General features: G+C 36.3%; 3 protein-coding genes across 3 annotated transcripts in view; all 3 read right to left on the minus strand.

Moving 5' to 3' along the window:
• Nucleotides 1–790: 790 nt before the first annotated feature.
• Nucleotides 791–6447, minus strand: LOC139125183 (polycystin-1-like protein 3). The gene is made up of 4 exons (XM_070691289.1): nt 6008–6447; nt 4655–4883; nt 4012–4103; nt 791–1330 (listed from the first exon to the last, which is right to left on the minus strand). The coding sequence occupies exons 1-4, from the start codon at nt 6065–6067 to the stop codon at nt 1259–1261; spliced, it is 453 nt and encodes a 150-aa protein (XP_070547390.1). The 5' UTR covers nt 6068–6447; the 3' UTR covers nt 791–1258.
• A 667-nt stretch (nt 6448–7114) lies between these two features.
• LOC139125191 (uncharacterized) lies at nt 7115–10170 on the minus strand. Its single transcript, XM_070691297.1, has 3 exons — nt 10091–10170; nt 7711–8036; nt 7115–7375 (listed from the first exon to the last, which is right to left on the minus strand). The coding sequence occupies exons 1-3, from the start codon at nt 10098–10100 to the stop codon at nt 7256–7258; spliced, it is 456 nt and encodes a 151-aa protein (XP_070547398.1). The 5' UTR covers nt 10101–10170; the 3' UTR covers nt 7115–7255.
• A 51-nt stretch (nt 10171–10221) lies between these two features.
• Nucleotides 10222–21995, minus strand: part of LOC139128043 (hyalin-like) — a 79348-nt gene continuing 67574 nt past the window's right edge. The window contains exons 8-11 of the mRNA XM_070693908.1: nt 16153–16386; nt 13112–13351; nt 11290–11529; nt 10222–10244 (exon numbers count right to left, since the gene is read on the minus strand). Of these exons, the coding sequence (XP_070550009.1) occupies nt 10222–10244; nt 11290–11529; nt 13112–13351; nt 16153–16386 (737 nt within the window). The remainder of the gene's footprint in view (nt 10245–11289; nt 11530–13111; nt 13352–16152; nt 16387–21995) is intronic.

Raw genomic sequence — 21995 nt, forward strand, 5'->3', positions numbered from 1 at the left:
ATTTTTATTTTGCTATGCAGAAAAGCACTGATAAGTGGTGACCATCAATTGTCCTAGTTTCCTTGCCATGATTGAAGTGAATGAAGAATTAAAAACGAAATTAAAAATTTTGGCTTTACAATGAAAGGTCGAATGTGAATCGACATCCGAACAGTTCGATGTACATTAGCAAGTGTCATTACACGGTAAAGTATACTACAGCCAGTGATTACACATGCATGACAGTTACAAAGGTTGGGTCAAAGACTCGTCATAATTTACAATAAAATGATAGCTTTTACGGAAAATAGTTACAGGAAAAGCTTTTGTATACACGTAAACTGGTAAATTGACATCATTCAAACAATGTAGGTTACCAAAATTACAATGTCATTACTTTTATAGTATATGCACTTTTGTTGTTGTTTTTTTTATTTCTGTACAACCCTCATCACATTGTATAATTCTAAATATTTAATACTCTGTCGATTAAACGTGTCAGAGTAAAATGAAAGATAGGTTGCTTATCTAGCAACCAAACCAACCTTATTTACTACATCTGGTGTCTTTCTCCTAAAATTAAATATTAAAAGTAATAAGTGATTTATCATTGCCCACATCATTCTTAATCTTTTGTAATGCATTTGGATGATAATGAAAACTCGTTCGAAATGTCAGAGTATAAATCCATCACACGTAGCCCCATGGGCATTGTGGAAATACATAGCAATTTAATGTTTCCATAATATCACACAACACTGAAAGTCTATTTGTGTCTGTCTGTCTGTCTGTCTGTCTGTCTGTCTGTCTGTCTGTCTGTCTGTCTATCTGTCTGTGCCTGTCTGTCTGTCTGTCTGTCTGTCTGTCTGTCTGTCTGTCTGTCTGTCTGTCTATCTGGATGTGGCTGTCTACACGCCTATTTGTCTGTTCGTCTGTTTGCCTGTAATGTGCCTGAATTGTTTTTACGCATGTATGTATGTATGTATGTATGTATGTATGTATGTATGTATGTATGTATGTATGCATGTATGTATGTATGTATGTATGTATGTATGTATGTATGTATGTATGTATGTATTGATCTATAAAATATATCATACAACACTATATCCTTCATCCTTCATTGAGTTGTAGGCGTAGTAAAGTGTCATATCTCATGCATTGATAATTGACAATAACCGATGCTAATGGAGTACTTCAATTAGATGACTCTGCAGCATACCGAGGTAATATACATAACTCAATGATATTTAGGTAACCTTTGTCGTAATTAAAAAATTCAAATTGTCGCGAATGTTGTCAGGTGATTACAAAGGCACACTGTGGAGGTCAAGTTAGATGCTGGTGATACCTGGACATGAGATAGAAACGAGAAAAAATGATTTCATAATAGCAGTGTTCCTTTGTTTGACGGAACTATTACCTTATGAATTTTCGGAATGTGAATTTTGATATAAAATTACGAACTTTACCAAAGTGTGATGATCATAAAATGTCTCTGTTAACATTGTTATCCAGATGCTATTTTCATGTTTTTAGATGCTGTAGATAAGAAATCGTCCCAAAATTTTGAGTCTAAAGTGTTCTTCGTTTGTAATATAATGTTCGATAATGTCAATTCAATTAATTTCACGCATATTTTAGTACAATATATTAAAACACTTTTATAGAAACTATGTTTTAGTTCACGATTTCAGACTATGAAATAAATATTTGATAACACGAAAAGCATCATACAGAAGCATGCTAGGTACTCATTTTAAGTCTGAACAACATTCTACTTAAAGCCAGGCGCGAAATGGACCGAGATCAGGGTTAATGCCAAGTTTGGGTGGCGTTTTAGGGCATAGTCCTGCATAATGAGTCTGTTGGTAACGGTTGCGATTGTTCGCATTATCAGCCTAATCTGTTTTATCTCAAAGCGCGCTGGGACTAATATAAGTACAGCCTTTGCGATATGCGAAAGAAAAAAGTAAGAAGCAAAAATATCAATTCCATCAAACGGGAGCTTGCTTAGTTGATTTACTGAAGTTTTGGGGGTCATCAACATTCGAGAATGATTCGGCTACTGACTGCCATATGTACATACGGAAATGGCGCCCTACGTAATGGAAATAATCATCAAGAAGGTAATAAACATATACAAATTGAAATAACCCGAAATTGGCAATTTCGTACATTTAAATAACGAATTATCGATGGAAGTTGACTTAAATGTATTCATTTGAACATGGACTGAGAAACACAGTCAGGAAAATGGTAGGAAATAGGTGAACGACGCGACGTCACGACCGATCGCTAAAATCAAATGATAAAGTAAGTTCACTAAATCACGGAAGGGTCGAAATTTCCATGAATCTCGTGTATCACGATATCTGTAAGCGTTCGCCGTCGGCTTCTCGGTTGCTTTGGGTGACCCCGACAACTCATCACGTGTTATGTTTATTTTCGGAGCACCTTTTGCGCGAAACGTTAGTAAACGTCCGACTGGAGTCAATCACGGACTTGGTTCATAGATATGTTCGTTATTAAAGAAATTAGAGTCCATCCTTTGTCGAAATCTTACGATGTAACATCGACTTAATAAGCCGATCTGGGACTCACGTATCCTCTTAGGCCAAAGCCTGTAGAAGATCCGGTGATGACGTTCACTTTCTCACCTTGAACTGATAGATACAGGGCTTCAACTGTTCAGACGTCTTACAAACTTTATTCAATTCTCACAACAGAAGTCCAAATGTTACTTGCACAACCGGTATGTCAAAACCTTACCAGCCCTCCAAACACGACATGTCATTTCCATTTGTGAGAACACGTGTACATATATATACATAAAACCACTCGGCCGTTTTCAGGGCCAGCATTTATATCAAAAGCGACTGTACCGTACTGCTACTTTCGGTCGTAGATTTTGAGGGGTGTTTAAAAAGTGGCTTACTTCGACTGACTGTAATTAAATTGATCATTGTGGCTACCACCATGCTTTGATGTTTAGTTGTTTTCCATATCATTGTCAATGCAAACTATGGACTTGCCTATTGTTTTGTAAAATAGAGTGTGCGCGCTTTTCGCAAGAATACATCGTACCGGTCTTGACTCCTCTTGCTAAGTCACGTCCGAAAAGGATTCACTTTCGCGATGTCTTTGCATCATAGACGCTTTGTAGTAAAATAGTTTATGACATCAACGAAGTTTTTATCCTATGTGCACGCCGATACACATGGTTTGTTTACATCGTAATTTTTCTCCTATGCACAGCAAATGTTTGACAAGTTAACACCTCTGCGCGTTACTGAATTATTGACAATTGTTTGAATCACGGAACGACTGTTTCCCAGGGGCCATGTTCTTTGTTACGAAAGCGATTTTACCCCTAATCATCGTAATTTTTTAAAGCTTTGTGAAATTTTGCGGATACCTGTATGACCAAGGTGTTTATGAAAAAGCCTAAGTTCATGGTATGCCAATATTTTTTGTTTTAAAATCGCTTTGGCTGATTTTCACGGAGCGGTCTACCTTGCTGTTGCCAGTCGCGACTCAAGCGCCATTATGAATCTTCATTGAGTTAGGGGACTTTTATACCTCGCAAAGGGTTTTAAGGTAGGCTATGCCTTCAAGTTGAAAGACTTGGACTTTTGCTAAAACTTTCCTCTGTGAAGCTTTCAAAAAGGCTCTTATAAAATGAATAAATAAAATCGGAGGTCACCGTGCAAAGTTAGGTACTAGAGACACAAATTATCAAAGTCAAACATTTACTGCCAATTGAAAAAATTGCCTGCCATCACAGTCTTTACTATGACGGAAAAAAAACATTTTCAACTTTCTAAAAAATCTAAGGTGATTTCTTTCTTCTTTCTTCAAAAGCATTAAAATGAGCCCCCACAAACAGCAGGTCAGAGATGAAGTGTTAAAACTCGAGAGTGCAAATATCTCTCCGCGGGGTGCATACTAAGTTGTTTGCAAGTGAAAATCAAACACAGACAACACATTCTTGCCAAGCGTTGAACGTTCAAACTACGTTTTGGTCTTTACCTTGCAGCCGTCACTGTTCCAGATCCCGGACACTTCATTCAGATAGCTACACATGATATGCTGGACACTCATTGAGAACTTGATGTTTTGTTCTAAGGTAGAACAAAAAACGCTTTTTGAAATATATATTCAATAATGCTTAGTTCATTCAACTGTTTTCTATAGTACAATTTAACACACAAAAACAATGTTCACAGTTAAATAAAGTTAAACATTTCAAAAGTCTTTTTAAGTGTCGGTTCTACTTCTCTTCGTTAATCGCAGGTTTACAGTCTCTTATCGGGAACATTTGGGAAAGCCTTTTCCTCGATCGATTTGTCTGAACAGTAAGCACTCGTGTACCGTATAATGTTTAAACTAAATGACTGACGAGATTGAATTTCTATCGAAATACATTTATATTACTGGCAACTGTTGCCAATGTGTCAGAACTGCTGCCAACGTGTTTATGATATTCTGAGATATGGAAATTTACATAATATAACGTTTACTTTTATACGTTTCCCGTCAGTCGATTTAACTTTCTAAACTGATGTAGAGCCGGGCGACTTCAAATGCAAATCTGAAAACTACATTTCAGTTCGATATAACATGTTGTACTGTTTGTATTTTTGTTACGTTAGAACGTTAAACTGTAACTTACTCTGTGGCACTGTAAAGGTCAGTTGATATCCTCCAGTCATTAAAAAGTAGTGCTCAGGGATAAATATACTTGAATGAACACCTTGAAAACGAACGTCTAAAGAAAACGAATATGCATGGTATTCCGTGGAATTCTCGCCAAGGTCATAAAGAATGTACACCATCGTATTCCCGTACAGTGGATCGGGGCTATTGAGCTCTATAATGACAGCATGGAACAGCCATGACATCTGCAATCAAGGAAAGATAAATTTTGTGTAATGTTCCATAACGATCAGGAACAAAGCATCTCTCTCTCTCTCTCTCTCTCTCTCTCTCTCTCTCTCTCTCTCTCTCTCTCTCTCTCTCTCTCTCTCTCTCTTTCTCATACATAAACATAAATAAACAGATATGTATTCGTCAGAAACATCAAAACATTCATAATATGTTCTATTGAACTCAAAAAATCATCGTTCGTGATTGTGCCGCAAAAGTAGTTCCTGAGAAGCTAGTCGAGCTTGTGGCCCCAGAACAAGGCTCTGCGGGAAATGCGTTGCATTTGCATAAGGCTGACAGCTAATGTTCAAATACGAAAAAATCAGTAAATATAAATATAAACCAGACAGGTTAAAGTAACGTGACATAACAGAATAAATAAACAGACCAAGTATAATGAAGATATTGCTTCAATTTTAATTTAAAGGTGGTTCTATTATCCTTTTTTTCAATGAGTTTTGTAGCCAATTCCAATGCTTGGTTGCAGCGTATTTGAGACTTTGTTGATTTATAGAGAAATTTACTTTAGGGATGTAGAAATTGCCGTTTCTGGCAAGCCGTGTTGGTAATTTTAGGGCAATCTTTCGTGGTAGTGATACTCATCATGAACAAAGCGAATGTTCTTTACGTAAAAATTAGTAAGCAAGTATTAAATTTACATTGCTTGTTTATGTGAAGAATGTTGAGTTTCTTGAAAAGGGGACAGTATGAGTACGGGAATCCAAAAATGTGATAAGGCGTACAAACATTTTTCTGTAAATTGAGAATTGGTTGGAGAAAAGTTGTGTGTGTGTTTTACCGTATTTCAATGCAATAGCAAATTCGAGGAAGAATCATTAAGTTGTAAAGTAGGATGAGAGTTGATTTGGGAACAAAATGAAGAATTTGGGAAATAACACCTACAAGAGGAGCGATTGATTTACTAACTTTATCAATATGTGTTTTCCAAGTCATGTGATGGTCTATAGATACTCCTAAGTAGTTGGTTGATAAAACGCCATGAATTGGGGATCCGTCAACACTCAACTTTCCAACAGTATTTACAAATTTCCAAGGTAAGTTCATTATCATATAATTTGCCTTATCTATGTGTACTTACATTAAATCTGGATCCAAAGTATGTGACGTCATCTTCTTCAAGATATACACCTTCAATCATCAAACCAGTCTCAGGTATGGAATTATCACTAGGTCTGGCAAAAGTAATGCTTATAGCTTCTTTAGCGTCTTTCACTTGATCGTTGGCATAACAGGTTTGCAATGAAACAATAAGTATTTATTGATCATGCAAATTCTCCAACTTGTATTACATAGAACATCCGCTCATGTATGGGTTATTCTCATTTAGTCTTTGCTTAGTCATTTAACGTTGAAATTTGAATAAAATGATGTACAATAACGTTTCAATGGTTTATTCGCTTGGCGTTTTGGTAGTCGATGTCGTACTGCAGTGTATTTATATTTTTTACCCATAATAATCGAATATTAACTCCGACGACTCACAAAAAAACTAAATGAGCGAAACAAAGAATTTGTCAGCGGGTGATATAGCAAGGTATACCATCAAATACTGTAACTACTGTTATAGAAAAGAACGCTTAATGACACGCCTTTATATATATATATATATATATATATATATATATATATATATATATATATATATATATATTTATATATGTGTGTGTGTGTGTGTGTGTGTGTGTGTGTGTGTGTGTATGTGTGTGTATGTGTATGTGTGTGTGTGTTATAAAGGCCTGTTTGTAAGCTTTCTTTCCGAAAACAGTGCCAAAAGACAAGTATTCACATCTCCAGGCAAAAGAAGCATACGGGAAGACACAAATTGACGAGATATCATATGTCAGAGAACAATAACGTACAAAAGTATTTCTAAAACGGAATTTTCACAAAATAGGGTATCAAACAAATAATAGAAAATACCGATTTTGAGTTTTAAATTACAAAGGTCTAACATTGGCAAACATTCAATATTTAGCAGCGTCCATCTCTGTTTTCCAAACAGACATCAACAAAAGCACCTTTGACGTTCACTGTAACAAAAGAGTAAAAAAATACCAAACTTACGGAAGCACCTATCCTTCGTGTCACTTACATCGGTATCGAAGAGAAATAATGATTTTAATAATATAGATAATATATGTATTTTCAACATCTCATATATAAAATTTGATATTTTCCCCTTCGAGGCAAATATCTGCACTTTGTATTTATGCACGAACATGTTTTTGGACAGACCAAGTTATGTAAATACATGAACATAGTAACAGGGATCTCATCAAAAGCTGCAGCATCGCTGTTAAAAGAAATGGTTATACACAAGAGGTTATTACTTGACAGTTTTACCTTCTAGCTCACCGCCTTCTCTGTCAGTAAAGGACAAACTCAAGATATCATTTGTGTAAGCCTTATTTCCAAGTTGAAACGATCTTCTGTTTAACCATTTCACCTGTTTACGATTGAAGAGAAAATGTGAATGGTCAGATTATTGCAAGATAATTCCCCACCTGCTAGACAAATATTTTGATTAAGCTCATGTACGAATTTTTAATACTATTAATGTCAGAGTATGACAAGCCTCTACTCGAACGAGTTTTGAAACTTTCCCTAAAACTTGTCAGTATGTTGTAAACAATTTTGATGAGATATAGCTGATTTCCGCGATGACGATGGGAATATAATTCTATGAACATGTGTACACAAAAGCATACTTGACGAAAGGGTTGTAAACTTGGTTGTATTTTCTTGTTTCAGAAAAGAGATTTTAACCACAGTTATACTCACGATCCTGTTAATGGTGACTTGAGATGGCCAGTCAGCGAATAGACTTTCTACTGGTGGCAGTCTAAATTCGTTTCCATCTCCAATCATTACTGTCACATTGGTGAGTTTTTCCGCCGCGTCGCTTTCAAAGTTTAAACGAATTGAAGGGGTATCAAATACCACGGAACCACTACCAGGGTCAATGTAGCGAATAATAAACTTTGATAGGCTCTCTGTTGTATTCAGCACAGATTGTGTCAGCAAATATCTGTCTTGATCACCATTATCAGTAACTAGTGACGCGTTCTGTAACATTCTTATTCCTGTATCAATCGACTCAAGTATATCTGAAGCGTGAACGAATATTTACTATTTAGTGTACGTTTAAAAAAAGAATACTGCAAGGAGAGAGAGAGAGAGAGAGAGAGAGAGAGAGAGAGAGAGAGAGAGAGGAGAGAGAGGAGAGAGGGGAGAGAGGAGAGAGAGAAGAGAGAGGGAGAGGAGAGGAGAGAGGAGAGAGAGACCCTGAAAAATAGAAAAGACAGAGAGAGAGAGAGAGAGATACTATGCCTCTCTCGCAACAGACTCATTTTTCACATGTTGAATACGAAACAAAATATACCGACAACAGTAACGCATCCTTTTTTAGCTCACGAGTGTGAACACGTGAGTTAATGTCGTAGAGATGTCTGTCTGTCTGTCTATCTGTCTGTCCGTCCGTGTGTGTTTGTATGTGAGTGTGTGTGTGCGTCTGTCTCTGTTTACGCGATAACTCCAGAATTTGGTAGACAGGTACTATATGCTAATGGCAAGAAATGATTTTGGTTGGTGTGGCTTGTATATTAATGAAGTTATGAAATGTCATTTTTTTAATATAATGGTTTCCTAAGGAGAGAATAACGATAGTGTCGACATATATCAAGAAACTCTGCAAAAATTTCACGACATTTTTCACTAATGATAATCTCAGAATTTTATGGTGATACTGTTAGTGTCATGTGAATTATCTGCTCATTTGCATATTTTATGAACTTTTTCAATTAGTGATATAATTTTATAAGTGATATCACATCACCAAATTTGAGGATATCTTCTACAAATATTGATCTGCTAGATATCTAAGTTTGCTGGGAAGCATGGAACAGTGTGAAGTTAATAAACAGTTCATTTGCATAGTTAATGGAATTTTATAATTAGTTACAGAACACTGAAATCACTGCACGAAATTTGATGAAAACTGCATCAGATACTTATCTGACAAATATCTGATTTTGTGCGAAGCATTTAGTATTATGAAGTTAATTGAGGGTTCATTTGCATTTTTAATGAACTTTGTAATACGTAATTTAATTCTGAAACTATAGTATCACATATGATGAAACGTGCATCAGATGTTGATCTGACAGATATCTAACTGTCCCATGGAGCATTGAGCAATGTCATGTTATTAAATGGCCTATTTGCATATTAAATAAAGTTTTGCAATTAGTGCTTTAACTCTGAAAGTACTGTGATAAAGTTGATGAAACCTGCTAACAGTAATGATCTGAGACAAATTTGATTGTTCTGTGAAGCAATTAGCACTGTCGGGGTTCGAAATAGCCGGATGTCATGCGTCAAAATACCACCAATTATCGCATTTCGACCACCAGATTTCATTTCAGGTGGTTCGTCGTGACTACCATGTTGCAATGGTTATAAAGATTGAGCTTCAAAATTGACACCTAAAAGTGGTAGATCAGAAAGGAAGAGTAAAGGTTTGAGAGTCCGTATAGCAGTCCCCGATGCGCATTCTACCTTAATTAATTCACACCATTTCAAGTATCTCTGCCAGATAATCTTTTACCTTACTATTTCACCATCATTGCTAGTCAACTTTAAAGCTCACTTGCGTACTTTAAGAATAAAAGTAATACATACCGAATATATCAGTACTTAGATATGAACAACACACTTTTCAATTTTTGATTCTTTTCAAAAACGAAATCTTCCATAAAAATGCTATATCTTCAATATTCTGTACACCATATCAAAACCTTAGTTGTTTTGGTCGACCACATCTTGCCAAGCTTGCATGTAAGAATAGTATTGTCATACATTTTTCGGGGAATCCAAAACCGAATGCATTGGCTTTTTTCGTCGACGACAATTATAATAGCAATGAACGAAATGCTTGAAAGAGCTCTACAATACGCCAAAACTAACAGTTATTGGGAATAAACAATATACAGTGTTGTTGCTAATCCCACCGACATACTCAGAGCATGATTGAAATCCAGCAAGGCAAAAACTTACTATTAAATTTTGTAAAGTCTTGCAAAAGTCAACTTCATTGCATACTGAAACTTGTTTGTTTTGTTTTGTTGTAATATCATACAGTGTTGAAAGATGGTGCACTCACCTTCAGCCATGGCCCGGCTTTCATATACCGAAATGTTGACATGCGTAAGCTTTGAGATCGCATCCGATAATTCACCAAGCCCTTCGATGACCTTTGACACAGACACATATACACACAATAGGTTAAAATGTCTATGTTAGTATATCTGTCTTCTCTGCGAAAACATGATATAGTAATAAAAAATTAATTATAAAGCCATGTTTTATCGTCTTACATGTCGTTTTCAAGATGGCATTTATGAACTCAAACCTACAATTATTCTTTTACATGGCTATCTCACGGGAAAATAAATATAACTCAGATATTATATAAGTACTAACCTTGGATACTGACAAGTTCTTGCTAGTTGTATTCAGATCATCAATTAACGGCTTTGAAGAAACTTCATTTAATTTTGGAATTAGACAAAAGAATAAAGTCGACAATTAATTATATGATGTAATCTTTTAAATACATTATCCCAAAAGTTTAAGTTCAATAGTGGTACTGTTAACATCGCGGTAAAATCAAGCATGTTGTATGCACCATCTTAGCTTTATGTGACTCTATTCATAGCTATATTTCAAAATAGAGTTCGCTTAATATTCTCTTAACTAAACAGCAACATTTATCATTCATCTACGCTTCTGCAACAACTTGAGAAGATTGAAGAAAACTTTGCTACTGACCGCACTAATTTGGTCATGAACAGGATTTATCTAAACGTTGTTCAGATATGCTAACAACTCAGAAATATGTAAAAATAAATGGAGCGGTTTGCAGTGATGATTTACGACATTATAATTTTTGACTTGTCACATTACAAAAGCAATATATCCTCCTTTGAGGTCCTTTCAGAGACTAGAATATCGCTCACAGACTTTTTCGTCCTGAACAAATCATATTGCTCCGAATCTATTAAAAACGTCTCCAGTATGTGGTGGTCGACCGAGATGCATGACAGTGATCAATAGCTTACTGATTGAATGAATGAATGAATGATGCTTTGTCAGCGCTTAAGTATATAATTAAATTATTGATTGCATTAGAGTTAGAAGTAGAATGAATGAAAAGATATATAGATAAGTTAACAGGGTTGTGTCCTATAGTATCATTGCTACTGACTTAAAATTAAAAAAAAAAACACAATTAAGCGAGAAAAAATAAACAAGAATGAGATTGTGAAGTAAGGCCCGTAGAAGGCCGATCGTTCGACGCACCTTTTACTATCACAGAAAACCAACAGTTGGCGATATTGCCGGAAGGATCCTCGCTTTCGTAAGACACTGTTGTGACACCAATGGTAAAGTTACTTCCAGGTTCATGGCTTCCAGTCATAGTGACGTTGCCAGAATTGTCAGTTGCGTTCGGGAATGACCAAGTTACAGGGACACTAGGCTTGTCTAAGAATGTTTTCGTCTCTACCGTCGATGGACATATAATGACAGGCTTCCGGGTGTCTGCAAAGATTGGGAAATCATTCAGTAAATATGAGGTACAAAAACATCACAGGAGTTGTATCATCAAATAGCTGAAAAGCACATACAGAAACAAAAAGGAATAATTATTAGCTCACGTGTGTGAACACGTGGGCTAATGTCATAGCGATGTTTGTCTGTCTGTCATAGTGTGTGTGTGTGTCTGTCTGTCTGTCTGACTGTTTACACGATAGCTCAAAAATGCTAGAACGGATTTAATCAGATTTGGTAGACAGGTACCACATGCTACTTGCAATATCTGATTAGATTTTGGTTAGTTTGACTTGCATATTAATTAAGTTATGCGATATCGTTTTTTTCGTACAATGGTTTCCCTATGGAGACGGTAATGACAGTGTAGACATATATCAAGAAATACGGAACCAAATTTCATGAAAGTTTTTACAGATGACAATCTCAGAACATTATCATGATACTGTGAGTGTCATGTCAATTGTCTGCTCATTTGCATATTTAATGAATTTTAGTTATCAGTGAGATAACTCTGAAATTCCTGCACCAAACCTGATGATACTAGCAACAAATATTGATCTGATATATATATATCTAATTATACTTAGAAGCATTGGGCAGTGTCAAGTTAACAAATAGGTCATTTGCATATTTTATGAAGTTTTCTAATAAGTCACACAACTCCGAAATAACCGCACCAAATATAATGAAACCTGCTGCAGATACTGATATAACAGATATCTAACTATATGGTGTAAAGCACTTAGTAGTGTGAAGTTAATTAAGGGTTCATTTGCATATTTAATGAACTTTGTAACTAGTGATATTACTCCAAAATTACAGTATTAAATTAGATGAAACTTGCTACAGATGTTGAGCTGATAAATGTCCAAGTGTACTTAGAAGCATTGAACAGTTTAAAGTTAATAAATAGCTCATTTGCATATTTTATGAAGTTTTATAATTAGTCATATAACTCCGAAATAACTGCATCAAATGTGATGAAAGCTGCTGCATATACTGATCCGACAGATATCTGTGTTGTAAAGCATGTAGTAGTGTAAAGTTAATTAAGGGTTCATTTGCATATTTAACAAACTTTATAATAAGGTATATAACTCTGAAATTACGGCACCAAATTTGAAGAAACGTGCTACAGATATTGATGTGATAAATATTTAATTGTGCTATGAAATATTGAACACTGTCAAGTTAATTTAGGGCTCAATTGCATATTTAATGAACTTTGTAATTAGTGATATTAGTCTCAAATTACGGCATTAAATTTAATTAAACGTGCTACAAACGTTGATCTGATAGATATCTAAATATCCAATGCAGCATTGAACAGTATCAACTTAATTAACAGCTCATTTGCATATGAAATAAAGTTTTGTAATTTGTGATTAAACTCTGAGAGTACTGTACGAAGTTGATTAAACCTGCTACATATAGTGATATAACAGATATCTTATTGTCCTGTGAAGCGTACTACTAGTAATGAACCTGTCGTAAAACGCGTGAGCATATTCAGTTCACATATAGTTATCTTTTTAATTCCAAAAGACATCCCTTTTATCGTCAAACATACCTTTCACTGTAACAGAAAATTCACATGTAGCCGTATTGCCCATTGGATCCTCAGCTTTGTAAGCTATTTTTGTCACTCCTATGGCAAAGTTACTTCCAGGTTCGGGGCTTCCTGACACACGAACAGTTCCAGAATTATCAGACGCATTAGGAAGTATCCATGTTACAGGAATGGTATTCATGTCTGAGTCTAGGTCCGTTTCGATATCTGGTGGACAAACGAGGACAGGCCTCTCTGAATCTGAAATAATGAAGGATATGCGAAGCAAGAAACATATTTCACTAGTTATTTATGTGTAAATGGTATTAATGTACATATAAGATTCGAAAGGGCAGAAACATACGCATTTACTGACACACAGAACCGTACTCTCAGTGCCCAAGTTCAGAGGTTGCCATAAAGGCATTATGGGGATAACCAGGAGGGCACATTGTATACATTTTGTATATATATATATATATATATATATATATATATATATATATATATATATATATATATATATATATATATATATCTGTGTGTCAGTATGTGTATTTATACGCGAACAGCAGAAGTAAAATAGAGCAAAAAAACAGAGGAAAATTCAATAATAAGACAGCTGATTCAAGAAGAGGAAAGAATGATAAGCTTGCCAAGTGTTATTTAAACAGTGGGGTTATCTGGCAAAACATGTGGCATCCGAATCATATAAATTTGGAGTCGATACTCCACACACCATTTAATGATATATTCTGAACAAATGTGAAAGTGAAAAGACAGAACATTTTGAAATATGCTGAATGAAGTATGCTTGTCGTTCGGGAGCTAGTTTCCTCAAAAATTCAGCGAAAGAAAAATGATCTTCAATAGAAAACGGGTTGCTAATTACCCTCAGAGACAACAAACCTCTCTCAGCAGCTACATGTATACTGACATTTGTAAGAACAACTTGTATGTAAAACATACTTCTGACATTCAACATTTTCTGATTAAGGATATTTCTGAGTGCTACTTCTAGTATAATGTGGAAAATAAGGTCGTTTGTAGCTCACGTGTTCACTAGTGGGCTAATGTCATAGCGATGTCTGTTTGTCTTTCCGTGTGTGTGTGTTAGTGTGTGTGTCTGTCTGTCTGTGATTTTACACGATAACTCAAAAACACCTGAACAGATGCAAGTAAGTTTTGGTACACACGTACCACATGCTACATGCAAGAAGTAATTAGATTTTGATTAGTGTGGCTTGCATATAAATGAAGTTATGCAATATTGTTTTTTTCCGTGCAATGGTTTCCCTATGGAGACGGTAATGACAGTGCAGACATATATCAAGAAATACTGCAAAAAATTCCATGAAACGTTTCACAGATGACAATCTAAGAACATTATGATGATACTGTGAGTGTCATGTCAATTATCTTCTCATTTGCATATTAAATGAACTTTTGTTATTAGTGAGATAACTCTGAAATTCCTGCACCAAACTTGATGATACGTGCAACAAATATTGATCTGATATATATCTAATTACACTGAGAAGTATTTGGCAATGTCAAGGTAATAAATAGCTCATTTGCATATTTTATGAAGTTTTTTAGTTAGTCATATAATCCGATATTTTGATGCAGATACTGATCTGACTGATATCTAATTATGGTGTAAAGCACTTAGTAGTGTCAGGTTAATTCAGGATTCATTTGTATATTCAATGAACTTTGTAATTAGGTATATCAATCTGAAATTACGGCACCCAATTCAGTGAAAACTGGTACAGATATTGATCTGATAAATACCTAATTGTACTGACAAGCATTTGGCAGTGTCAAGTTAACAAATAGGTCATTTGCATATTTATGAAGTTTTGTAATTAGTCATATAGCTCCAAAACAACTGCACAAAATGTGATGAAATCTGCTGCAGATACTGATATGACAGATATCTAATTGTGGTGTAGAGCATTTAGTTATGTGGAGGTTCATTTGCATTTTAATGAACTTTGTAATAAGTGATATTACTCCAAAATTATAGCATTACATTTGATGAAACTTGCTACAGATATTGATTTGATAAATATTTAATTGTACTGAGAAGCATTGGGCGTGTCAAGTTAATAATTAGCTCATTTACATATTCAATAACGGTTTGTAATTAGTGATTTAACTCTGAGAGTACTGTGCGAAAGTTGATCAAACCTGCTACATATAATGTTATCACAGATATCTGATTGTTCTTATTACCACCTCACAGGAGTGTCGATTATATTGTTATGAATTTGGTTTATTGACAGGAACATTGAAAAAATTAATACAATAAATCCTAGTCAGAGATGCTTACTCTGGCAGTAGACCGTATACACGTCTAGTCTTATCAGAAGTCTGTCTTCTACTCCGCGTCGTGTGCTCAATTGAACTGCTGTCAGAATGTCTGTCTTTGTCCTTGTGTTTTGGTCAGTGATTATCCTGAGGTGTGTAAATGTTGCGTAATATCTCCTTGCTCGTTGTTTGCCAGTCACTTTAATATGAGACATGTCAAAGGTACAATTGTTTTACAAAACTTCATAGCAGTCAAAAAGTATGTAGTAATTCATGTCATACTGTATTATTTCATGCGTCCAGTAGTGTCTGAAAAATTTCAATACATGTCGAGTCATCAGCAGTCAATTTCAATGCTTGTTAATAAAATGTGTAACTTTGTCAAACTCAAAGTCATTTCTTCCATTCAGGTGTCACATTAGTAGGTCAAGTTGTTTTGTTGAGTACTGTTGAGTCTGTTTAGTGGGTATCCAACATTCTGTGAAGCAAACTACTATTAATGAACCTGTTGTAAAACACGTGAGCACCTTCAGTTCATATCTGGTTTAATGTTATTGTAATTCCTTCTCCAGTGATTACTATTCAGTTCTCTGCCTCTATCAAGTGGAGGTTCACTTCAGCATCGTAGTCATTGTTTCTTTGTATCTCCAGTGGCTGATTAACATAGATATTGCAACTCGTATGAATACAATTACCTCATTTAAAAATTTAATAGCAAAGTAATATTTGAAAATTGTATTCTATCATACCTTGCACAATGCCACTCATCATATGAGAAAGACCAGATGCTTGTGGCACGCTATGCTTCAGCCAACATATACCAGCCCATGGACCACCGGGTTTCCCATACGCCCAAGCCTTACATCCAAACGTTTCTTGGCAAAACGTACAGCAGTCTCCGCTTGAATGTTTAGAGGCTCTCATGCCAGCGATGTCCAACCCAGGACGATTTTTATCATCCTCGAAGGTACATAACGACTCTTCTGCATTAATAGAAACACATTCGTCATAGAAACACAGTGGTTGAGTGAATGGATATGGAGGAAAAGGGGAAAGAAGGAAGGCCACTGATCGAAGTAAGAAAGGAAACAGAGTGAGCTAGTAAGTGAGGGAGCAAGTGAGTAGAAGTTTAGTTGGCTTAGAAGGGAAGCCAATAAGGAATTTACGGAGGAAAGGGGGAAGAGAGAGGATAGAAGGTGGCCGGGAAGGAAAGAAACAGGAGAGACAGAATAATTTTGGAAGGAAGCAAGCCAACAAACATACAATCAAACAAAGAAGAAGCGTATTTTAACCACAGGAATGTTATATTACAAATTTTTAAGGCTATTAATACTAATGTACATACAATTAAGGCTCGAACTATACAAATTGTTCTTTAAACAACACTTTTACATATTGCTGCGTTGCTTCAGTCCCCCTAAAAATCAAGCTCATATTTTTACTAGAAAATATTAAACGAAAACATTAAACGCATACCAGAATGGACACCTCACAACTTACCAGAATATCTTGGAGTACGTGATCTTTGACAGTCTCAGCGAAAAGGTCACAATCCTTAGTATACATTCAACATGTCCTGCATTGAAAGTGAACACGATCGAAAAGTGGTCGCATTTTCAAACACTTATGTCACACCGCAAAGCTACAAAACTGACTATGGGAGAGGACGCACATATGATAATGCAAAGTTGATTGAAATCAATACTTGGAAACAATGTGTTTTCTTCGATTTTTTAACGTCGATATGTGTTTCATTTTACCGGGTGATGAATTACGTGTCATGAGTGATCGTGGTTTCTTCCTTTTAACTTCATGCTTGCATTTGTTTTATTGCTGTTTCTCCTGCTGCCCAGATGTCTGTAGTGTCGCACAGTTCGTTTAACACCTGCAGCTTCTTTATAACCGATTATTTATAGACAAGTCACCTAATTATTAGTGTGTCGAAAATATATTTAATTTGCAGCTTCACCATATTGTGGCTTAATTGACAATGTAGAACTGTCAGTAGCATAAACATTCCTATAGAGATTCTTGATCATTTCCGTTGATGCAAATGGTCATAAAGCGTGATAACTTGGTGTGAATGTCAATATGTAGGCACTGACTTTGAAATTGACATCAAAACAAAGCATGGTCATTGATTGGCTAATTAGGCTGGTCAAACTCTCACTAGTACCTCTCTATTTTGAATGCCCAGTTTCAAACATAATTACCTAAACACATTTTCACACGTTGGCACAGTTGCCGGAGAACTTTCAAAGTAATAGCGATGTTTCTTTTTCTGCCAACTACGAAATTGATGTCATTGTCACTGGAGTGAACAGCAGAGTTGAAGAATTTGACGAGTGTGGCCAACTTTTCCCCACACAGAAACTTAATAGGTCGGACCAGTCACATCTCTTTTAATCCTATTGTTCTCAATGTTTATCTCGTCAATATATCTATCGCACGCTCTTAGCACCTTTTCCCAGATTCTTGAACCTCATTTGTTAAAATGGCTGTATTGGCCATTTTGATCACCCCTTTAAAATGATTGGGTGACTTGGAAAGCAACAAAATATTTAAAGTCTCATTAGCACTTTAGCTAAACACAGGAAAACACGCCACATTGCAAGTAAAATAAGGCAACGCGGCTGCAAACATCGGCTATAAAATTATGCATGGAGTTGTGTAGTTTAACGTTTTGTGGTATAGTCTGATTGTGTAATTGTTTAATGACTATTTAAGTGTTGTGGGTGGGCTTTTTGGTGTAAGAAATTAGTCATGACGAAACGAAGCCGAGTCGGTTATGTCTGAGACATTGTGATCGTTTTGACGCTTTCGTTTCGGAACCCTAAGTAGTTCCTTTATCAATTGCTTGAATTTATGGGTTTTGTTTGCTTCTTGTTTGATTGTTTTGCTTTATTAACAGTGATGTTAGAATATATATGTTTTGATTTTTTAAAGCTTTGTTGAAGAAGCTGTGACCACGTCGTTGCTGTTCGTTTGTTTATTTAGTCTTGCCTTCATTAATGTGTCTTGTATGTTTTTGTTTCGTATGTATGTGATTATTACTTGTTCGGAAATATTAGTTTTCGTATTTCATTGGATATCTTGGGCCGGTTATCTTGTTATTAGCTTCTCACCCACGTAGTTTTATTGGGTGAGTGAGTGAGTGAGTGAGTGAGAATAGATTTCCGTAAAGAAGATTCTCGCTCCAGGCCCTATGTTGAGGTATACTTAAGGAAAAGAAAAACGTTTACGAAAGAAAGTTCAGGTTGAGCTACTCCTTATCTTTTACAGTAACCATGAGCTACTATCAACGTAGCTAATGCTCCATATGCACGATGCTGTGTAGGCCTATGTACATGTTCCGTTAACTAGGTTACCCTTCATCACAATGGAGGGAAACATAGGCCAATGAAAGAAAGGCCTCGATGGCTACTTTGGCTTCTGTACGCACGCTAGTCTGCTCTTTGCGGTAGGACTACATATGGCAAAGGCATTGTCATAGCCGGGCACACTTGACTCATATCAGCCGTAGGGCTAATAGCTTACCATCTTGCATCGGTTGATACCGTGACAGAAAATTGCTTTAGGTAAATACTTATAGCAACCTCCGTGGATTTATTTTACGGCCACAGGTACGTTAGTTACTGGAGTTCTCTTTTACCTCCATGGTTGGTCGCTCGCTATTAATATGGAGCCAGGAGCGGAGGTAGTACCCCCTTCCATGATATACGGCAAGTAATGTGGTATACTTTGGTCATTACATGCTCACTGTGTTTCGAATGTCGTTACAAACGGCTTTGCTAGGTCTGCATAGTTTTTCTTGTGTGATGAATATTAGTGTTGTACTTGAAGGGGCATTTGTGTTGCTTTCTTCGGTATTGAAAGTGTCTCACAAAGAGTAATCTAATTCACTGCCCACACGTAGGGGTTGTCAACCTGATGTCATTCCCCAGATTTCAAATAGACATGAGTGTGTGTGTACACAATAAAAGTATCTCATTGATTATAATATACATAGAAGGTATGGTCGATGTGCCCCATATAAGCAATATCCACCACATCTAAATTTGTGTGGGTGAAAGCTGTCATGTATATAGCATTTGAAGAAATAATGTGAAATTTTCAGAACATTTGACCCTGCCAGAGTGGAATTAGGTTCTTTGTAAATCTTATATAAATCTTATATAAAGGAAGAGCAAGGAAATCGGATGATTTACAAATATTTGAATACATCAATACTTCTTTATCACGCGACTTAAAAGGTGAATCCAACAACACGTTTTGTGTGGGTGAACAAATTCATTAAAATTAAACTAATATTTACAAACAAGTGATTTTTGAGCAAAAATACGCCGTGTTCGGTGCAGAGCCCCCTTAAGCAGGATTCCAAAGACCTCATAAATTTGAAAAGAATATGAAGATGTTCAGGGGCAACACCTTCTGTACACCTACATTTAAGCAAACATGTCAACTAATTATTTTCTAGTGGTCGGTAAAAGAGTGAGTTGATAGAAAGTTTATAAATCATATATGCTCTCATATAAATTACAAATGACCTCAAAAGAGAGATAAAACTGCAGCAAGTGTAAAAGGAATACAGTAATAAATTGGCCGACTAGCGGAAATACAGTACTCGTTAAAATAAAGAGCAAAGTTAAAACAAATACAGTAAAATACTAACCGACCAGAGGGAGATAAAACCTTGCAAAGCAGAGACTAAAAAGCGCAGACGTTTCGGGTGCAACCCTTCGTCAGTACTAAAAACTCGCTAGGGACACGTGAAAACACAAGAAAGAAAAACAGCCAATCAAACAAGGGAACGATCAAACGCGTTAAAATATGCATTCATACCGGCTGGTGCCAGAGTACCGAGTTAAAAAATGTGGCCTGTTCGAGTTTATGGCGGGTAGAGTCTGTGGTGGAGATTATAGCAGACACTGCCATGTCGGAACGACCGCGGTGGGATGGTGTACAAAAATGCTTGGCCACCGGATATGCGAGCTTGTTGTCGGTCACAGTGCGAAGATGTTCAGCAAAGCGATCGCCTAAGCGACGCTTTGTTTCGCCAATATATAGCATGCTGCAGCGTCTGCATTTGATGCAATAGATGATATTAGCCGACGTGCATGTGAACACGCCGGAAACATTGACTCTACCACGCGGGCCTGAATGAAATTGGTTGTAAAAGTATGTGGGCAGGTGTTACATACTCGACGGCCACATGATGATGTTCCAGTAGAGCAATCGTGATTAGGTAAACTGGAACGCACCAGCCGGTCTTTGGTGTTCGTGTCACGTCGAAATGCCATGATGGGAGGTACGGAAAAAATATTCTGTGTGTTGGGGGAGTTTGTTAAGATGGAAAACTCCTCAAAGATGATTTTACGGATTCTATGATTAAAGGATGGTATGTTAATACAAGAGGAATGCGATCGCATTGAGAACGGGTAGTTGACTTTAACGCATCCTCCTGCGTTAATGGTTCAACGCGCTCTTTGGCTTTGTCCACTACAGAGCGGGGATAACCCCGAGCCGAGAACCAAGTGCTAATAGTGTCAAGCTGCTGCTCAAAATCCTTTTGGTCAGAACAAATGCGCCGAGCGCGTAGAAACTGTGAAAATGGAATGGATTCCTTGCACCGACGGGGGTAAGATGAGCTGTATAGAACATATGCATGAGAGTCTGTGGATTTATAATGTATGGAGGTAGACAGCGAGTCCTCATTGATATAAACTGATATGTCAAGAAATGCAACCGATATGTCTGAAATAGTGGAAGTAAATTCCAGTGCGGGGTGAAAATGTGAAACGAAATCAATAAAATTATCCAATTCTGTGCGTGAACAAGATGCTGCACCAAAGCAGTCATCAATATACCGTTTAAAGAGCTCGGGAATGTGACCGGTATATGTTTGTATTATCTGTTTTTCGATGTAACCAACGAATAAACAAGCGTAAGAAGGTCCCATGCGTGTACCCATGGCAACACCGCGAACTTGTGTGTAGAATTCACTATTAAAGGTGAAGCAATTTAAAGTTAACACTAATTCAGCTAAGCGAATTAAAACGTTTGTGGGTGGATCCATGACGTCGCGTCAGTCAAAAAAATTCGCGAGGGCCCGGAGACCATCCTTATGAGGGATGGAAGTATAGAGGGCCTTAACATCAAGTGAGATGAGGGATGAGACAGGGAACATTAAATGATACCATCGATATATTTGCTGTATAAGCGACCAATCTCCCATTAAATTTTAGCTGATAGACTACAAAATATTTTCGCAATGAGATTATTACAATAATTACAAAATGTATCCATTCAAAAGTTGTATACTGATGTAACTGCCCACAGAAAGATTACGTTTTCTGATCAACTATGTAATAACACTAAAGTTAACATTAACCATGATTTCATAACCATGCAACAGAACTCCAAATGTCCATCCTAAACGCTTTTTAAAATTATCATCGTATATAACCAGACCAACCATTTTCAATAGGCGTTATGTTTGCGAAATTGACATAAATAACAATTATAGTTATTAGAAACATAAATTTATATCCTTTGGGGTCTATTATGTATATAACAGCTGATGTTTAATGAT

The sequence above is a fragment of the Ptychodera flava genome, chromosome 3, assembly GCF_041260155.1.
Source record: "Ptychodera flava strain L36383 chromosome 3, AS_Pfla_20210202, whole genome shotgun sequence".
Taxonomy (NCBI): domain Eukaryota; kingdom Metazoa; phylum Hemichordata; class Enteropneusta; family Ptychoderidae; genus Ptychodera; species Ptychodera flava.

Bases quoted from the DNA above. Each gene is read 5' to 3' on its own strand.
- LOC139125191 (XM_070691297.1), bottom strand. The intron at 7,376-7,710 runs GTGAGTATAACT...AATCGTAAACAG, and splicing joins AAGTCACCATTAACAGGATC to GTGAAATGGTTAAACAGAAG.
- LOC139125183 (XM_070691289.1), bottom strand. From the start codon at position 6,067: ATGATTGAAGGTGTATATCTTGAAGAAGATGACGTCACATACTTTGGA. The intron at 4,884-6,007 runs GTAAGTACACAT...CCTTGATTGCAG, and splicing joins ACTTTGGATCCAGATTTAAT to ATGTCATGGCTGTTCCATGC. The intron at 1,331-4,011 runs GTAAAGACCAAA...TCTCATGTCCAG, and splicing joins GGAACAGTGACGGCTGCAAG to GTATCACCAGCATCTAACTT.